General features: G+C 41.7%; 1 protein-coding gene across 1 annotated transcript; it reads right to left on the bottom strand.

The window, feature by feature from the left end:
* Positions 1–532: 532 nt before the first annotated feature.
* Positions 533–8939, bottom strand: ZNF330 (zinc finger protein 330). The gene is made up of 9 exons (XM_054392382.1): positions 8820–8939; positions 8490–8509; positions 8311–8381; positions 7329–7408; positions 5951–6077; positions 5133–5237; positions 2618–2664; positions 1411–1528; positions 533–810 (listed from the first exon to the last, which is right to left on the bottom strand). Exons 1-9 carry the CDS (start codon positions 8937–8939, stop codon positions 533–535), a joined length of 966 nt encoding a protein of 321 aa, XP_054248357.1.
* Between the last annotated feature and the right edge of the window lie 11955 nt (positions 8940–20894).

Below are 20894 nucleotides of genomic sequence, written 5' to 3'. Positions count from 1 at the left end.
AGTTATTTTAGTGTCAATTTACACTTTGCATGCAACTTGCTTCCAAGCCTTCAAGGGAGATCAGTATTTATGACAATTCATTAGAGAATACAGCTGACTTTTATTGTGCAGACCAAACAAAATAGAGTCACCAACCCACCACTACATTATGATATCAATTAACAAAAATTATTGTAAAAATAACTTAATTTCTGATGAGCAAATAGAAACAAGTTGTACAGATCTCCCATATTCCTGTATTGATAGGAGAAAATGATATTGATCCACTATAATCAGTAACTCAAGGACAAAACCATTTCTGTTGCTTAGGAAAATAAAAATATTCCCATTTTCTCCCCCAGCCCCAAACCCAGTATTGTTTATACCCAAGAAAACAAATGTCACTTTGAGTTACTGCAGAAGTCCCATGCTCTTTACTCTCTAACTCTGAATTGTAAGTACCTGATAGACCTATCCTACTGGCATGTATACAACTCAAGTGAAGCACTGCTTAGCTCCTTCCACGCGTTTCTAGCTTGCCAGCATACTAGGCTTAATCTTCTGGTTCCTCATAGTGTGCATATCCACTAGCATAGGTCCTTCCTAAATTCAAATTGCTGAATACATCTGTGGTCTCAGTGTCAGAATCCTTTCCTCCCTCATCGTTGTCATCTTCGTCATCATCTTCAGCTTCATATGCATCACATTCATCCTCGTGGTCACCTGCATCTCCAGCCTTGCTGGAGGACAGACTCTTCCAGTAGGCATCATAACCAGAAGCTCCATCTCCATCTTCACCTCCAGTCTGTCGGCCAAACTTCAAAGAACGTGCTGTAGGCAGAGAAAAATCATCATGTTCCCACCCATCACCAGCAATCTGAGCAGAGTGTCTGATATCTCTTTTTCCATCCTTTTTCACTACTCAGTGAAGAGCATACAGAGTTAGACAGCCTTTTACCTAAACCTGACATTTTTAGGTTCTGACACAGCTTTGCTGCTGCACAGTCTGTCCTCTGCAGCCAAGTCTGCCCCCAGAGCATGACTTAGGACAAACCTTTGGTAGTTTAGCCAGGAAAAGCTGTACCTGGATGTGCTTTGCAGATACAATGAAAATTGTGATTAATGCAGGAGTGACTGATGTAGGCTGTGTGTCATCAAATCATCATTTGAAATTCATTAGCCAACTTCAGGAGATGAAATAAAGGCTTAAGAAGTCATTTTGGCAATTTTTCCATAACTAAAATCTCAAACTAAACAACCTTGCACTATATTGGAATTCTTTCATTAATAGTTAAGAGGCTGCTTGATTCTAGAATGCAGCAAAGCTTTGCAAAGCAATCAAAAGTACTCAGACTTTACACAGTGCTCCTATGCACAACAGTAGTCACCACTGGTACTTGTGCTGCTTTTTATCTAGAGAAGCAGGCTTACTTGACATGCTCAGATCCTTTGTCTGCTGAGTTTCATGGCCACATTTAGGGCAGGGAGGCTCTTTTCCTTTTTCCTGCTTGAAAACCTTACTTCGCACATGATCATCACAAAAACAAGCCTGTGGGATGAGAGGAGAAGACAAAGGCTAAAGGTTGTAATCACAGAACAGCAAAAAGCAAGCAAAAAGGTGTCTATCAGCAGCAGAGTTTGCTGGTTGGGATTAAAATTTAATGAGCTCTATCTGCAGTGGAACTGGAGTCTGTGCATAGAGTAACCACTTGTGTTGAACATGGTTTTGTGGCTTCCCAGGGAAGAGGCTGGATACAAGTGCTGGTAAGCCAGGAAAGAAAGGAACATGCTCCAGGACTGGATTATAGAACTGCCCACAAGGAGCCTGGCAAACTTTGTTTGGGTGATGATAACCAGCTTAAATAAAATACAATCAGAAATGTGTGCCAGAATGCTGAAGGCAAGATTTAGAGATTGAAATTTCACGTGTTAAGCAGCAGGGTGCCAGTGAAGATATCTGGAGAAAGAAACAATCTGCCATATGAAATCAGTGCCATGGCAGACTGCAGGGAAACACTTGGAGGGAAGAAGAGTAGGAGAAGGCATTGAACCAACACCTGGATACATCTGGGCAATGCTGCTGATGAAGCAAGTGGAACTTTTCGTATGAAAACAGTTTTGTGTGTAAAAACAAAAACCTGATGTCAACAAGTTAGCCTGTGCCCGTGTAAAACCAAATCAGCTGTGGAGATTACTTCTGTTGGATCCAGGCTGCAGCAGTTTCTGGACAGATTATGAATTGGCTAGTGAAAAATAAAACAACTTTTTTTCATTGTCTTAGTTCTACACTGGATCAAAACATACTCCAAAGCCTTGATTCTGGTCAAGACCAAGGATTAGTTTTGGTGGGGTTTTTTTGTTTGTTTGAAAAGGCCCAAATGTGGTACAGCCCCAGTTTAAACACAGAGCTGAACCAAGTGAAGAGCACCTCACCTGCCATAAGGATGCACGACACTAGCTCATGTTCATTAGACAAGCCCTTCTGTCCCAAACAATTCCACTTCCAGGTTTCAGAAACTAATATAGAAGTACAAGTAATTTCTTAACAATGTAGAGAAAGACATGACAAGGCTTGATAGCAGCCCCGGAGGCTAAAGAGAACAAGTCTAAAGCTGTAGCTACTTGTTTTATTCTTTACCTTGCAGCGCAGGCATGAATGCTGCCCAAGCCTATTACAGGAAACACCTGTTGGAGAAAACCAACATGTAAAATTCAGCACTTGGAAACCACAGGTGTGAGATGTTTTTAAAAGCTTGTAGAAGTATGTAATGATGGAATTGAGGCATTTATTCTTCATCCCCCTGATACAACTGTGCTTTGGCAACACAAATCAGTCATTTCACCAGGGTTTTTCAGATTTAAACAACAATGCAATTAGACACAAAAAGTTTAAGAGGTGGGGAAAATATTTTTCAAGTTTCCAAACTTTCAAAACCAGAAGCTGCAGAAGCAATTGGCACTAAGTGGTCACCTTGGCTTTTCATTCTCACCAAGGAGCACTAGCATTTTACAGTCACTTGAAGCAATGCTATGGCAGCCTTTAACACCTTCATCTCGTAAATATGAGACAACTTAAACCTTGCAAGCTTCCAAACCTAGAGCAGCTGTTTTGGTGTGCGTTTTCTATCATGTCCTCTGGAAATATACTTTATTGCACACAAAATCTGTGTTGAAGAACTGTAGTTGGCACATGAGCTGTAAAGAGCAGAGCTGATACTCAGAATTTAACTCGGCCTGAAGCTTCCCTTTGGTTTCTTCACTCCACTAGAGGGAGCATAGTAAAGGCAACCACACAGGAACTGGCAGCAACACGAAGCTGAGTGAACAGCTACTCCTCAAGGAGCAGCAATACTTACTTTACCAGTCTCTGTGCAAGTTTGTTCCCTTCCACCTTGCCTTACCCTTATGACAACAAAGCTTTTGAATCTGAAGTAACAAATCTCTAGAGTTCTCCACAGAAGCCATGGGATTCAATACTGGACACGCTAATGCAGGTATATTCAAACATTCCTGAGCATCAGCACTTAAACTTCTCCTGGATAGTGATAGAAAGTAACAGTACCTTTTTCACAGCTAGAATGGGATTTAGACTACAACTGCATGACCACTTTTTTAAAGTTCCTCTATTCTGTAAAAGTGCAGGGTTTATAATCTTGTTACCACACACTGACAAAAATCCTGCCTCTCTACCAAGACTGCAGCTTGTCACATAATGTTGAGCATGGTGAAAACCCTCAAAGCAATTTCTCTATTCAGTGTGACATCATGTCTGTGAATTAAAAGATTCCAACAATCACTGGGGGGGGGGGGGGAAAAAGCAACGTTCTTGTGGAACAGCTGTTGCTGCTTCAATATTGCCATGCAGAAAGATATTCTGGCAGAATACATCAAGGGAGGCTAATCAAGGCTTAGAAAATAGCTGTCTGAGAAAAAGAGGGATGGGAGATGAAAAGGAGACAGGAGATCTCTAAAGGCAGAGTATAACACTGAAATCAACAATTATTCTGAATTGGGAGAAATCAATTATGACAAGAGATTAGTCAGATCTGAAGAGGAGTCTTAGATACAATAAAAAGCACCTTGAATTTTTATAGTAAAGCCTGAAAGTGCTCTAATAGTCATGACATGCAAACAGGATTTGGAAGGGGAAAATGCATGTCTCATGGGATAAATCAAATAGTAGTCAATGGTGATAGAAAATAAATCATAGAATGGTTTGGGCTGGAAGGGACCTTCCAGTAGATCATACTTCCACAGATTAGTTATTTCAAACATGCACAGTCTGGGTTTGTTGGTTTGTTATTTGGGTTTTTATTTCCTCCAGCTTTTCTTGAAACTTCCACATCTTAGCCAGAGATGAGAAGTGCACTAGCAGAGTCAGGCACAGCCATCATGCCCTCTTACAAATACCAGCTTTAGACCACACAATTAATTGCAATTTAAAAGGACATGAAGTCTTCAGCTACCTGCTCTTTACTCAGGTGAAACTAGAAGTGCATCAACATTTGCCACATCTACTGACACTGAAGTCCACAGTTCGCTGGTCAGTGAAGAAACTGAGTTCATGCTCTGGGTAAACACTACTTTTGTTACTTCCTTCCATGCTGAGCCCATCTCACTGAGTCAGAGGATGACTGCTTCCTAAGTCCTGGCCTTCCTCAGCATTTGCTGCTTTTGTGGAGTCAACAGAAGCCACAGGCTGTCCACAGCTATCTCAAAATTTAGCTAGGCTAACACAAGTGGTTATTATTTAGGGCAGCTGTTTTCCATGAGGAAAAGGTATCTAGAACTAGCTGATCATACAGTCAGAAGAGTGGAAGAGAGCTCCTTCTTGCCTGCTTGTAAAGTAAAAAAGCAGCGTCAGCAGGAGCACTGTCCACTGCCAACACTGCAACTTCAGAGACCACTGGCTCCTTCAAAGGCAACTTCCCATGGGAAGCCTACAAAAGTCAGGCAGAGCAACAGCTGCTAGGGACAGTCTGGCATGGAGGAAGGTCAGAGACATAAGTTCTAATATAATTAACTCAATACCAAGGGCAAGCAGAAAGGAAAGAGGCCCCTGCCTCCAGTGGTTATAGAAGTTATTTGGAAAAAGTGATGGAGCACAGAGGAAGCAACTGGAGAGTCTGCTTAGCTGGCTACAAGTAACTTACACTTAAATGTCTCTGCTTCCAGAACTTGGCAGCTGGCTTGATGTTCAAACTGATCATCTTCACAGAGGAAATTGTGGCAAAAAGAGCAAGCAAATATTCTGCCTCCTAGAAGATTTATCAAGGCAAAATAATTAGCAATAGGCATAGGCATCTACACACAATCAAGGCAGTTTTGACTGAAGATCTCTTCTCCCTTCTGTCACAAATACTTCAAAGTCCTAAATTAGACACTGCCATCCATCACTATACTGAAAAATACCATGTACCCTACAACTGAAGACAACACAAATATAAAGCAAGTACTATTTTCTTCATTTTGACTATGGCAGTAAGTATTTTTCGTAGATCCCATTCTCTCTCATCCAGTCTCCTTCCCTCCCAGCCCTCACTTCTGATGCACACCTGAAATAAACCCTTCAAAGGATTCCACAAATGGAGGTCCGTTTGGTTTACTAAGCAGCAGGGAATCCAAATACCTGTACTAGTGCAGATGAATGGAGTGGGAATGGCAGCAAACCATGCTGACAACCTGATCCAATGCTAAACTGCGAAGCACTCAGCTGACAGGACAGTTAGTACTTCCCATCCATGAGCTGAATGCTGCGTGTTCTTGAGCAGGTCACTTACATTCCCCACTGCATAAGGTCCATAAGGTCTTTTTAAAACGAGGACAATGCCTTGCTTTGAAGAAACATACTGCAGGGACTGGTCAGTGGAGATTAGAAATGCTCTATTGAGAATATAGGGACAATAACTTAAGCAATGTGAGGAGAAAAGTATTGTTTGGATTCTCTTATCTTCAAGTGTGAGGAACTTACCGTGGTCCCAGACACTTCTTTCACACTCAATACATTCTGCATCTGCAAGAGGGCAGATGCAGGCATGCGTGCTCAGACACTTCCTCCCATGACACACCCAGGCTTCACAGAAATCACAGATTGCACCCTGCAATTACAGAAAGGTATCATCTTGGGACTTCTGCAATACCTACAGATGCCTATTCCATAACCCTGAATGTATCCAAGCATCCATTCTCTCAGTGGCTTCGCTCCAGCTGACTGAGAATGTAAACCACATCTGTATTCCTATCAAGCTGCTCCACAGTTCGTCTTGTTTGTTTGATATTCACTTCTGCAGGACTAAATCTAATGAAAAATAACTTGGTTTGCTTCTTTTCTGTTTTTTTCATTTCCTATCTTAAATCTTATGCAGGAAAATTGTGTCTTCCTGCTGAAACCAGAGAACCATAAATTCTAACAATGTTCAGGCAAAAACGCAATTTCAAAAGGACCTGAAAAATGCCAGGAGATTCTTATAGCTGAGATCACTCATCTGGATTTTAAACCATGCTGCATGAGAAAACAAGCTCAGCAGCAAGCAAAGATCAAAGAACTCATTAGAAATTAATTAGACTCTAACTTTCATTTTGATTAAACTACAAGATCTACTTGTCAGCTATCCCTTAATTGTAGCACTTTAGAAGCTTCCTCAGCCCATATGTAACAAACTGCAGTGTGCACAACAGGCACACAAAGCCAGAAAAACAAAGGTGAATCCAAATTAATAGTTGCTCAAAATACTGCTTCTGTGAAGGCATGGAATGAGTTAAGGAACTTCAGAATGGAAAGGCCAGCTTTCACCCAGAAAAGCCACCAACTAGAGGCAGACACAGGAGAGAGGTTTAGTCAATGCACCGTTTAATCCAGAGTAACTCACTTGTCCTTCTAAGAACAAAAATTCAAAGGCCAGAAGCTGTGATGCTCTCTAGGAGCTCAATTTTTTTAGTGTTTTTAAATACTATTCCTCCCTAAAGCCACGGAACAGATCCCTCTGTTATACTGATGGTTTCCACAATATTCAGAAGACAGCAACAAAAGCCTACTACACTCTACAGAATGATTCTAGGTTTTAATGGAGACTAGGAATTGGTTATAGGGCATGTAAACTCTGGTGTTGATGATATGCTTAGAGACTCCCACCAGAGTTTGTGCCAGAGTCTGCAGGAGTTGAATCTAAAAATGCAAAATATGGGTTTTCCGGTATAAGGGGAAAATTGGTTTGGTGGTAAGGTGAGGGGAAAAAAAAATCTTGGCATGGCACATACTAACATTCCATAATGCTTTATCTTCTTTCAGAAAGATTTGCATAGAATAAGCTCATTGTGGAAAAAAAAGGGCTGTAGTACTGCTTACATACCACCATTGCCAGTCCAGTACTGTACACCCCAGCATGTTTTATAACACAATCTGAAGACTTCATCATGCATTTGGTTTTACCTGTTTAAAACAAAACAAGACAAGCAATCAAAAGCAAGCCATGTAAAAATCCAAACATGTTCATATAAAGAGCAGTACTTCAACCAACAATATGAGCCTAATAGTAAATCTAGGTAAAAAAGAATGCAAACAAATGTGTGCAATCTCCAACCCACCCTCCCATCACCCTTAGGTTGCATTAATTATTGTCTGTTTTCAGCCGAAGTATCTTGTCCCAGAACTGAGATAAGGCAATGTGTTGACTTGTTCTGTGTTTGAGGCATTAGTAAGACGTTAAAATGTTAAATCAAAAAACAAAACTCAGGTGAAAGTTAAGCAATGGCATCTTTAAAAGCTGCAAAGTTCAGAGCTGAGTTCTGTCATTACAAGTCATCTTCTGATTGTAACGTACCAGTCCTCTAGCAAATACCAATAACATGAGCCACACAATGTATTACAAAGCCATGTAACGTGAATAATGTACTGTGGCTTTCATTGATACTAAACCCATCAGAAATTATAACACCCTTAAAAAAAGCACTATTTATAGGCACCTTTCTGGCAGTCAAGAGTGCTTTTTAACTTTGCTGATGTTATGAAACAATACTCCACACAGTTAATCTCGGGAAATGGGTGGGCAGGCAGGAGGCCTCAGACCTGGAAGTCAAGGAAATAAATTCTCCCAAAGATCCAATATTAAATCCAAATCTATGAGCCAGACCTGCACACCTCTGGGGGGGTCAGAGACACATGCATTAGTGTATGATCAAGCATATCTCAAGGTGGGTAATCACAACAGACTTAAAAGAATCTGCTTCCAATATGGCAAACGTACTTTCAGACAAAGGTATTCTAATTGCTGAGATCTGAACACCTCACATGGGACTGAGGATAGCATGGGTTAGTTTGTTATTTCTACTTACCACATTGTGCACAAATGGGTAATTTCTGCACAGAGTTACAGAAGTAGCAAAAAGCTCTATTCTTCTGTCGCCTAGGCATGGAGGGGGTGAAGAAAAAGCAAGCATTAAAAAAGGCTTTGTAAAATACATAAAGCCAATTAATACAAAACTACTGGGGTTAGAAGGTGAAAAATACTTACCGCTGGCACTTGTCACATTCCTAAAGAAAAGAAATACAATACTGGTGATTATTTTTATTCTAGGTAAAATACATTACATTTACAGACTACATAGGGACTCTGAGTTAAGTTCTGATAAGGAACCCAACTTGTTAGTTGAGTATTATAGCTCTGATGCAAATGTAACCTTAAATATAAAGGAAGGATGGTAGGAAGAATGACATCCTAGTGGCATTAAGAATACAGAATCATAGAATGGGAGAGGTTAGAAGGGACCACAGTCAATCTGTTATCAGTGAGTTTATATAGCTTAAAATAAAGTATTGCAATATAAAAAACATTTTAAATTACCATTGAAGCATTGCAAGGATGTTTGGCTAAATCTATGTTGGCTCTTGAAGCTCTTATCTGCTTCTCACGTTCACGACGGTTCTCAGCTTTCTTACGAGCACCAGTCTTCTTCTTAGGCATTTTTCACTGTCTGAGGGAGAAAAAAGCTGTGTGTAATGAATGCACACAAAGCTATGTATGTAAGACAGATAAACACTACAGCTAGATCTTGGAGTTCCCACATTAACTGTGCTTCTTCATCTCCATTCCTTCGCTTTTCTGAAAGTTTCCTTTCAAACCTAGAATTAGAGGCCAGTCCCTCAGGAGCAGCCATGTGATGAACCATCAAGAATCTTGTGATCTGGAAAGGCTTTTGCTCTTTTAAACTTTCTACTTAAATATCTTTGAAGTGTTTTGCCTTAAACCCAAAGCCATTATATTTTGCAGGTTTGTTTGTGCTGGGCCTCTCTGGTATTGGTTTGCCCTGTCTATTTAATAAGGACAATATTCAGCTCATTTTCTCTTTCCCTTCTTTTTCTTCTCATTCTCACAACTACTTCACTTAGTTAAAAAGCATTCTTAGGGTAAGCAAATCATCAGGTGCTGCAAAAACATAAATTTCACACTTCAGGAAGGCTTAGAAAACCAAAATCATTATAGGGGTTGAAGAGCTATGACAAAGGGTTGTTTGCACTGCATATTTACCATTCTAGCACAGAAGCAGTAAGATGAGCATGCATTGCTCTGGCAATGCCACTGCTTCCCAAGAAGAAGGGTTTACACTAATTGATTCCACCTGGTTCAATGTGTGTGTGTGTCTATTCTAACATTCTAAGTGCAATACAGTGGTGAGACCATCAGGCAATGCATGATACCACTGCTCTCTTTGTCATCTTCACAATGAACTGTGCAGTGCTTGCATATGCTTAGTTTACTCTGTGTTTACAATAAATTAGGCACATATTCTCCTGGCTTCAGGAAAGGGAAAAGCAAGAGATTAAAGGTGTGGCCTGATGTTAGAATTTCTCTTGCCAATGCAGGCACTCAAGGTAGACACCCTTCCTTGTGCTCCATCCCCTCAGTTCTACCAACGTAACTGCTGTTGGTGTCACATTCTAAAACAGATACAGGTTAAAAACAAAACAAACAAAAACCCAAACCCACAAGCACCCTAAAGGCCCAGATCAGCAGAACCTGATGAGAGGAAAGAGTGAAAGGAGCTGCCAGGGGTATTTGCTTAAGCATGGAAATAGGAAAGCAGCTATGGAAGAAGCAAGGAACTCTCCACTGACAAAAAAGTTGCCTTACTGAGCATAGTTCTAAGGAACTACCCTCAGGTGGGTAACAATTCTTTGTGCTGTAGCTACCACACCGTAAGTCCTTGCAGATAAAAAGATGGCTGAATTTTTGGAAGTGTTTAACTCTTATTTTGGCACCTCATCACAGTGCTGTTTTGAAAATCTGGCCACTTTAGCAAGTTACCCCAAAATACATTGCACTGTACAACTAACCCACAGTTCTTCTAGGTACAGGTCTACCCAACAGTGCTCCTGCCACTCAATTCTAAAACTGTAGAAATACACTTTCAAATAACTTTGATTCCAGAGTCATCTGAAAATCTCAATCAGCACTAAGGAATCTGAAGAAAATCACTACAGACTTGGCAGAAGGCAGCCCACACGATGGGACAGCTGTGCCCAGGCAAGGTTCTGCTCATTCCAGTAGGTCTGTGGGTCACTGGCCTGAGGAAATGGGACGTATCTGCTCTCATCCCTAACTCCAAGTAGACACACACACATGCAAGCTGGCATCTGTAAGGAGAGCTGCAGCATCAACAGGGAGTGAATTGTATTATCTTAAACTTAGAAGAAAAATTAGTATCCTTGTCCAAAAGGTCTTAAAAAGAAACCCAGCAATCCTAATTTGACTGAACAAAGATATATATTGCTGTGACCAAATATCAGAATTTGTTCTTGGTAGCACACATAAATCAGTTTTCTCACCCTGTAGCATTCTGCACCATGTTTAAATTTTATTAGTATCATATTTTGTGGCCAAAATCGTATTGCTGAGCTGCCTGCTGGCAACTGTCATTATTCTGGAGCGTGACATTTCTGACACTGGGAGTCCAATAGGAGGTTGCACACTAGTGCTCAAATGCTGATTTAACGTCAGAATTTAATGATTAGTATTTCTACCTTGACTTTTTCACATTCCCTCATAATAGAAAGCACCAAAACAACAGTTTTCATGAAAAACAGTCTCAGTCTCATCTTCAAGATGGTAGTTTTTATAAAGTTGCACTAAATTGAATTTAAAAAAACTGCTATGTCAGGTTCTTTTAACAAAGCTATCAAGTCCATTCAGGATTCCAAACACCAGCCAATAAATAACATCCTACAGATCAATATTCTTTCACTTTTTTCTTCTGAGCCTCCACTCCACATTTGCTCCACATCAGCCCTCAATTCTAAGATTTTGGAGAATTTGCCATCTTTTAATTTTCAGACTAGAGCTTAATAATGTTGGACCAGAAATTACAATCATAAAAACTGTTTACCTGCAATTCCCTTCAAATCAGAGTATTGCACTTTTTAAAAGCACTAATCAGTATTTAAAATGTCCCTGCAGCATGTTCTACCTCCAGTGTTGGCAAACCTTCTGTAACATGAGGCTAGTGGGTGACCCAAAAATGCATTTAGGAACTGGGACACCATTACCAAAAGCTAAGATGGGAAAGACCCAGCAGTATTTGTCTGCAGTCTAGACAGGGTGCACAGGAGAAAACAGTGCCTCTGGAGTGCTTAGAATAACAACTCCAGTTATCAAGGAAATGCCTTCAGTGAGGAACTACTTGCTATGATCAACCTGCTGGAAATATCTTGTGCACCTTTTGCCTGAATAGAGTCTCTGCTGAAGGCAGACTTGCAGCCACACTAGCACCCGCCTTCTCATCTGTGATGCTGTTGTACAAAAAAATGCCTAGGACACAGCAGGTTCACACCTGGTTCCCTCCTCAGCCCTAAAAGGAGGACCCTTCTTGCCCTACAGAGCCTGAGCTCTCAAGCTTGGGAGCAGTTCTGCAGGAGGGGTTTTTCTCCATTTGAAGTTTTCTACTGAGGAGTAAAGCAGCAGCTAGAGCGACGGTGACTCCCCAGCTTCATGGCTGATGTTGTGTCACAAAAAGCAGAGAGTTCAGGTGTTGGGAGGCTCTGTGTGGAGGTTCACAGTAGTTCAGAGGAAAAGCCCTAAAATATGTTGTGCAGCAGGGGGTCCCCAGCAATGTTTCATTCTGTAAAACCTTCTCATGTGTTGTATTATTTGGTCCAGTAAATAGAGGCTAAGCCACCACAGTTCCAAAGACTGCCTGTGCATTTCACCTGCTGCCTGTGCTAGGTGAATTACATAATGTCTGACATGGAAGTTCTGCTGAGGTCATACTATGCCTATGGCATCTTTCCTCTTTTGATGAGGTCCCAAAGACCTCTGCTTGCAGCAGACAGCAGGGCAGACTGCACCAGCATATTTCTGCATCCTCTGTGCTAAGCACAAGATTCCCTTGTGTCATGTTATCTTATGTGATATGCTAACCACCCTGCTGTCACAAATATCACCAACAGCTGTGACAAGCCATTGAGCTGGGGAAAGGGGAACTGTTGGGTTACTCTTGTCATGCCACACAACTACCAACAACCAAAAGAGTCTTGCCATATTCCAAGACTTCTTGTATTTGACCATCAAGTAGCTTCTACCTTATGCATAGCCATCCAAAGAGAAATCACAGTAAATTTGCTGGGTCACTCTGATTCCAGTCAGAACTCAGCGAAATCTGGTTTACGCTACAAGCATTATACAAAGCAACTATATTATTCTTTTTTAAAATCTGAATTAGTATTATTTCACTCGTGTTGTTCCAGTCCATGATTCCATTTAATAATGAAATAATTTTTAAGGCACTGTGGTTGCAGTGACTCAGTCCATCTTTTAGTAAGGAGGTAGCCAAACTGTACTCTGTGACCGTCTCGTCTGAGGGCTGCTGCGCTGGGGAGAGCCCAGATGTGCCGAGGTTCCCCCAGGCACGTCCCTCACCCATTCCCGCCTCAGTAAACGCCCCAGGAAGGGCTGCGGGGTTTCAGTTTTCAGCGTATTTTACTGTTTAGGCCCCCACACCGTGTCGCCACGTTTCCAACCTGACCCGCCGTGCTCTGTACTTCCCGGCACCTATCTCTGGGGAAGCCACCAACCCCTTCGCCTGCTCACACGGGGAAGCCGCGGAGGTCCGGGACCGCCGCCGGGACTACCCCAGCCCCCCACCAGCGCTCCCCACCCAGTCCCTTCCCTCCTCGTTGCCCACCTGGCTCCGGCGGCCGAGCGGGAAGCCGGAAGCGGCGCGGTGCGGTGAGGTTCGCTGCCCGGCCGGCCCCGCTCGGCGCGGCAGGAAGGTTCCGAGGGCCCTCCGGCCACCCCAGGTCGCTGTCCCCGTTGGCCAGCTGCACCTCTCCGGTCCTTCCTGACACGGCGTTCGACGCCGCACGCCCGGCTGGCAGCGAGGAGGCGACCCAGGGCGGGGAGGGATGTCTTTTAATCACAAAAAGCACCTGTTCTGGCGGATGGAACGAATGCTTCCACAAAACTCTGAATCGAAATCTTAAAGGCTGGAGACCTGCTCTAAATAGTCACAGATTGCATCGGGTTGGAAGGGACCCTCAAAGGTCATCTTGTCCAATCCCCCTGCAGTCAGCAGAGACACCTCCATCTAGATCAGGCTGCCCAGGGCCCCGTCAAGTCTGATCCTGAATACCGCCAGGGATGGGGCTTCAACCACTTCCTTGGGCAACCTATTCCAGTATTTTACCATTCTCATCGTAAAGAACTGCCTCTTTATCTCTAACCTAAATCTACCCTGCTCCAGTTTAAAACCATTGCCCCTTGTCCTATTGCTACAAACCCTTCTAAACAGCCCCTCCCCAGCCTTCCCGTAGGTGCCCTTTCAGATATTGAAACGTATTACCGTCAGTGATACTGACAAGTATTATTTCAGTTAGCAAATGCAAAAAACATCCCTGCTTGGGAATTGCTCATTGCCACATAGCAGATTTACTGCCTTGGAAGAGCCCAGAGTAGCCAATTTCTTTGTTAGTAGCATCAATATATTAGTCTTAAAACAATCCAACAGATTTTAGCCTCTGACAATCATTGAAAGAGACGTTACACAGAGAATGTACAGCATATAAGGCTCGTGGGAAAGTTCACTGAAACATTTCCAGAGCATTTCCATCAAGCTGCGTTTTTTCTATTAGTTCTGTTAGTTAGATGCTTACAAATTGATTTTACTTTGATAAAAGTCTTGCGCAATTTGTGGTATAATATAATTTTGGAGGTATTTTGTTCCTCTTATATGGTTCCATAAATCCTTATTAAATTTATTTTATACTCTCTTTTCCAACCTATTGGTAAGGATTGTTCTAGAAACTACTAAGTAGAGTAGCATTATTTTCAATTGTTTTTGCTAGGAATCTGGCAGATAAATTCATGCAGCATGCTGAGAACAAATCTAATTCTTGTGAAATGAGAAATGATAGTGCTAGGTATCTGAGGTGTGAGAAACTGAAGACCTAAAATGACTTCAAAGAATGAGAGAGGGGGAAAAGAGAGAAGAAAAAAAGAAGTGGCATGAAAACTAGTACTGCAACCTTCAGCCCCTGGATATGGTTTAATGGTGACCCTGGAAAGCCTGGAATAAAAAAGGCAGACATTAACACTGTTAAGAGACTCTACCAATGTGGCTTTCCAGCCATGCTGTCTCTTTGCCCTGCCAGCACTCCCCACCCAAGTCTGCCTTGTCCCTTTGATGCACCCTTACAGCTGGATGGAACTTGTGCTACTATTCCTTTTAACCATTTCAGCTAGTAAGCTTCCAAGAGAGCAGCATTTTTTAACGTCTTCCCACTCCCTTTCTTTACAGTTAGGAGCAGTCCTCCCCATTGAAATCTGTGCTTATGCACTGAAGGCCTGCCTCAGTAACTTAGGCCTGCTACAGTATACATGAAATAGAGCTATGTGATTTCTGCTAAGCCCAGAAACCTCAACTTGCATCTCTCCTACCTACCCTACCATGGAAAACCAAGCTAATGCTGGGGGGGAAGAGAGAGACAAGGATCATAAAAAGAGAAGTTAAAACAAACCTCATCCTACCAATGGACTGCAGTCCATAAACAGAGCATGGAACTGGCTTCTACAATGCATTTCTTTTCACATGTAGTAACAGATCACTGCAACACTTTAGCATCCCCCTACTCCCCAGCAGCAAGCCTCACGATGGTTAGGTAAAACAGCAGCACTACGCTTGTCTCACACAAGCACGCTCCAGGAAAAGGCAATGCTACCCTCTGGTGCTTCCTAGCAGAATAACTCTTCTGCCCACTATGATACAACATTTATTCTCATTGTGTTATTGCATTCATGTCTGTCTAAACCAGACAGGAATGGTCACAACCAGAACAAAAGATTATTAGTTATTAATGGCGTTCATTAAGGAAAATTAAAATTACTGGAAAAAGCTCTACGGTCTTATAGAAGATCGTATTTTTTACTTGGGTTGCTAGTTAAACAGCATGTAACTATGGCTATCAACAGCAGTTAAACATTACTTTCTTAAAGGACTTTCTTAAAAATGCTTTCTTAAAAAGGAGACATGTCCAGTTAAATGGTCATCATGAATTTTTTGTCTTAAACAATAATGCTTTTTTCTGTGTGTCCTGCTAACCTGGTGGTGTGAAGATTACACCTTGAAGGAGAAGCAGGACAAGCAAACAATTTGATGTGGGAGATACAGCCCTGGCCCCACAAAAGTTCAGAGAGTCTCCTGGAAAGGCAGCGGTGGCAAGTGAATACCTGCCTCCTTCACTAAAAAAAAAAATCACATTCTGTAACTAGAAGCCAGTTTCAGAAGTGTATGCCCAAGTACAGTGTGAAGCAATACAACCACCCCACCTGGGTGAACAGATGATCAAAGCACACAAGAAATAAAACAGTGCCTTGTGACTTATTTATGTTAAGTATTTATCAGACCCTTTCTAGGCAAAAGACTATGAAACATACAAGCATATAACTGCTCAGTGATCCTTGCACTCATCTTCATTTAAATATTCAACACTATGCACCAGTAGAGGTTAGGGCTTGATCTGATGGAGTGTAGCTCCACAGAGAAGGACCTTGGAGTCCTCTTTGGTAATAACTTATCCAGGGGGCAGCTACGTGCCCTGGTGGCCGAGAAGGCCAATAGTATACTTGGATGCATTAAGAAGAGTGTGTCCAGCAGGTCAAGGGAGGTTCTCCTCCCCCTCTACTCAGCCCTAGTTAGAACACATCTGGAATATTATTTACAGTTCTGGGCTCCCCAGTTCAAGAAGGACAGGGAACAACTGGAGAGAGTTCAACGAGGGCTACAAGAATGTTGAAGGGACTGGAGCATCTCTCTTAGAAGCAAAGACTGAGAGACCTGTCATTTGTTTAGTCTGGAGAAGAGAAGGCTGAGAGGGGTATTCTCTGAAGCAGGTTTGTTTTATCCTGATTATGTTCCAGAAACCACACTCTAGGTGGCAGGAGTTAGTCACTTCACTCATGAACAGTAAAATACCCTTTTTCCAGAACAAGTAAAGTGGCCTGGGGCTGTAATACAGGTGAATAATAATAATTTAAAAAATAATTAGATGAGAATAGCCAATTTAGAGCTTATGGAATTTCTATTAGCAATGCCAGACTACTCTCTGAGGAGCTGGCAGACTGTTGTTTCAAAGGTACGTGCCCAAAGTAGTGAGTCACCCTCATTTTGAAAGGTGTATTCAGTGACCCTTGTAAGAGAATCCATGGAAGGACATAGTGTGTGTCTCTGAACTATTGTCTTTCCACTTTACCTTACAAAGAGTCAGAACTGTCATGTTTTTGATTAATGGCCACTGTCTATCTAGCTGAGAAAACAGGACAAGACTGTGAGGGCCTCCCTATATTGCCTGACAATGGTTGTTTGTCTAGTTGAGAGCATGACAGCATGAGTACTAGTGACTGTCCTAGCCCTAAGATGTGCTACCTGCAGAGCAGAAGCTGTACACCAGAGAGTCCTGGCAGTGAAAGTCACTCTTGTAAGCCACATGATGCCATGACAGCACAGCCACCTGGTTGGGATTGACACATCAAAGGCATACCCTGCAGCATGCTTTGTTTCTCACTCATGGTTTACTCAGCTACACCTCTGCCATGCAACTCAGAAAGTTATTTCACCTATGCAAAGGGACACAGGATGCTAATAAATCAAAATTCCTGCAAAATAAATTAAATTGCTGCCCAGGATGCAGAGCAACAACATTCTGAGCAATTTCTTCCCGCTTGCTCCCTTTTTTGTTCGCTTTTTGGAGTGGTGGCAGAGCAGAGCAATAGCTCTGTGGATTATGTACTGGCTGCTGGTCAGATACATGTGTTTAATGCAATAGCTTCAAAAACATTTTAATTGGGAACAATTCAGCCAAAAGAAGCTTGGGAATGGTTGTCTGAGAGAAGGTGAAGGCTGCCTTTTCCAGTGACAAAGCTGAGTAGCACCACTGCAGCACAATGTACCAGCTCAGGTGGACACTAACTGTCTTCAGAATTGTCCCACTCACTCCCTTTGTCTGCTCACCTCATAGAAATTCTTCCTTTGCAGTGAGGGCAGGTTTCAGGGATGGACACTCATTTATTCCTTAAGCTAAGAAGAAAGAGTTCATGCCATCTCACTTCTACTGATGAACGTTGAGATCAGAAAGGAAAACTCAGGAAATTGAGTGTGTGCAGAGCCTCTGTTGGAGTGGCAATATTCTGGGAGAAATAGGACCTTCATATGCAGGGATGCTGGACTGTGCTGCATGACAATGAAACATTTTTACTGCCATTTGCTGTAATATCTGAGTCCCTTCAAAGAAACAATAAAGCATGTTAACTATCAGCTTGAAAGAAATACTGACCCGAGTTGCTGTAATTTACTTTTAATTTAATGCACTGTGATTTCTTTTTCTCTAAATACCATGCTCGTTCGGATCTAATTAAGCCCCTATTACCTATCTACCTATTACTGTAATTATCTTCATTATTGCAGTGTCTCCTCACAGCATTCAATATGTTTGCCTCCCTGGGGGTTGCATTGTAAAATGGGTGCAGCAGATACCTTTCTGAGTGACCTTTGAAGCAGCATACATCACATTTAATTTGTTTTTAAATCCTGGCCTTGGAGCAACTGACCTTAAAAGTCACGTCAATATTTGTTTGATGTAAGATAATTTTTCTGTAGACATTTCTCCTTGCTGATTTAGCTACATGAAGAAAAGGGAAACAAAGAAAAAGAACTTGAGGCAACAATCTTTACTGGTGTTTACTGAACTGGTGTGTTCAAATATAATATTTTCAAATAGGCCTTCTTGAAGTGGGTGTTGGAAAGATGTCGTGGGTGCATCTTTTCTTTTCCTCTTACTGTTATAAATGATGTTTGCAATTGTTCATCTAAGCCCTGGAAAATTCTTCCCCAAGACATTTCTAAATGGTTATTTTGTCTGATCAGTCTTGGTGAAATGAATTAAAAAGGGAAAAAGAAAAATTAAAGAGAAAGAGAGTCCTGATTCGGGGAGCCCACTCAGTTGTCCACTTCTTTATTAAAATCTATTCATCTTTTCTGTGATATTTAAGTTGTAAATTTTCACATTTCTTCCATGACTTCAACAAAGAACTGAACAGCATTTTACCATGGTAGTGTATTGGGGCTTTTTTGTTTTGTTCCTTAAGATGAAAAACCTGCTGTAAAACTAATGCTGGGATTTCTGTGGGTCACTTAATGTGGTATCATGAATTAATTATCATGTGTTAATTAAGATTGAGATGAGGGGATAGTGCAAAACTAATCAGTTGCTCGTTTTCTAACAAAAGAGGTAAGTGATAATTATTTGTGATGGCAAAAGAGTAAGTAGCAAATGATTAGTGTTGGTTTTCCATGATGAGATTGATATGTCATAAATTATCTTGTTTCTCTTCTCTCTGACCCCATCAAAATGCTGGCACATGGTGATAAATTTGCTGCACATGTGACATTGGGAGGCTTTGTGTGTGAAGAAGAGGAGGGAGATACCTGATTGAAATAAACAGGAGCACCTGTGTGACAAAAATGGAAAAAGTAAAAAAAAAAAATCTGTGTCAGATGGCAGATGACTGATGAGACTTTCTCTCTGCAGTGCTGGAGGGTTATCAGGTGGAAGTGACAGAGGAGAATGAAAAATGTGAATATTTTAATTGGTTAGAGAATCTGAGATTAATTCTTAACCCAAGTTCAGCTGCATAGTGATGAGCTTATGGGTCTGAGCTTGTTGCCCCATCTCTCCCTCTAACCAACAGACAAGGATGGGTACCTGAAGGAGGTCAACCATGTCTCTCAGGATAGGTGGATCACTTTTTTCAGACAGCTAAAGCTAGGTGCTGTGAAATCTGCCCACGATGCCTACCTGCTGTAGGCCAAAGTAAGGTTCTAGGATATACTGAAGGTGATGTTTCTAACAGGGCTAGAGAAGAGATACTGGTATCAAAAATGTCTCTCAAGACATTAGCTGGAATACTTGGCACAGTTAGCTGAGTTCAGTCCTGATCTAAAATGGGGGCTACCACACGAGCAAGAGGGGCTGTTCCCTTATAAGCAAGGACTAGCTAATACCTGTTTATCCTGGTTCGAAGTAAAGAATTCCTACAGCCATGTGGAAGGAAATTTTTCCAAGATGCTCAGGAAACTAAGCAGCCCATCACATAGGAGGAGGCCAGAGATACATGATGGACCTGTCAAAATGAAAGGTCAGGCTGAGGTAGGGGTGTTTCTATCAGTGTGCCAAGTAAGGAGGGGTGAGCAAAAAGCCTTCTTTGGCACAGAAGCACACAGGCTTGAAATTGTACAGCCCACAGCCACGTGGTGTGAGAGTGGGAGAGTGCCAAGGTTCAGGAGCTGAGATGCTATAAAGGGCTGAGGTTGTTTCATCTGGAGAAGGGAAGGCTGAGAAGATCTAATTGATGCCTTCAAGGAACTAAAGGGAATTTCTAGAGAAGACAGAGCCAGTCTCTTGTCAAGCATATGAGAGGCAAGAGTCACAAGCTGCAGCAAGGGGAATTATGACTGGTATATGGAAGAAAATTGTTCAGACTGAGAGTGGTTAAGCAATGGAAAAGCTGTACTGGAGCCTCATACTTTGATGAGAAGAAATTCTCTTGTAATTTGGAATGTATATTAGTAAAATGATGTAATTAATTAGGTTTGGAAGGGATCTCTGGAGGCCACCTGGGATGGAGATTGCACAACTGCTCTGGGCAACCTTTTCCCAGGCTTAACAACTCTCCCTGCAAAGATCCTGAATAGGAGGATCCAGTTAACTTCAAAGGCAGTTGGATTATGGTCTGGATCAGGCAGAGTATATGTCTGCCATCTTTTTCTGAAATACCTGTGCTAACAAATTTAGGATTTCAGCTGTTTCATGCTTTTCCTCAGTTATCAAGCTCTGTGACATGTTCCTCTTTTGTGTCACTTCTCATCTAGGTAGTGGGTTTTCTCCTTTAATTATGGCTTTTCCTTGCTCAGTACAGTTCAGTTGCAGAAATCATATGTAAATATGAACTGAATGGTTTACTTATCTACTTATAGCTCTGTTTAGATGAGACTAGTATCAGTGGTACTGAGTGCTGGCTGCATTAAATACTGAATTTATCTAACTAATGAAAGCTGAAGGACAGATCGTTTGCTTTACAGCATACAACATGGATGGCTTAGCTCTTGTTTCAGAGGACTGAAAGAGTATTTTTGCATCAACAGTTCACTTTCCAGATATTGCAGAGAGCTTTCTCTTATCTCTTTCACAAACTTAATAAGCTCCCATTTTATTTACCCTTACAATGCCTTTGAAAAGCATCATGGATACAGATCAGCATTACACTGAGTGTTCATAATAGCATCATGCAGCAATTCATCACATACAGGACTTCATATTGTAGATGATAAAATACCTATATTATAAATAAGAACTTTAAATGCATGTAACCCAGTGT

This window comes from Indicator indicator, chromosome 25, assembly GCF_027791375.1.
Source record: "Indicator indicator isolate 239-I01 chromosome 25, UM_Iind_1.1, whole genome shotgun sequence".
Taxonomy (NCBI): Eukaryota; Metazoa; Chordata; class Aves; order Piciformes; family Indicatoridae; genus Indicator; species Indicator indicator.
The sequence above is the reverse complement of the archived record's forward strand: the minus strand, read 5'-3'. Positions and strand labels throughout refer to the sequence as shown.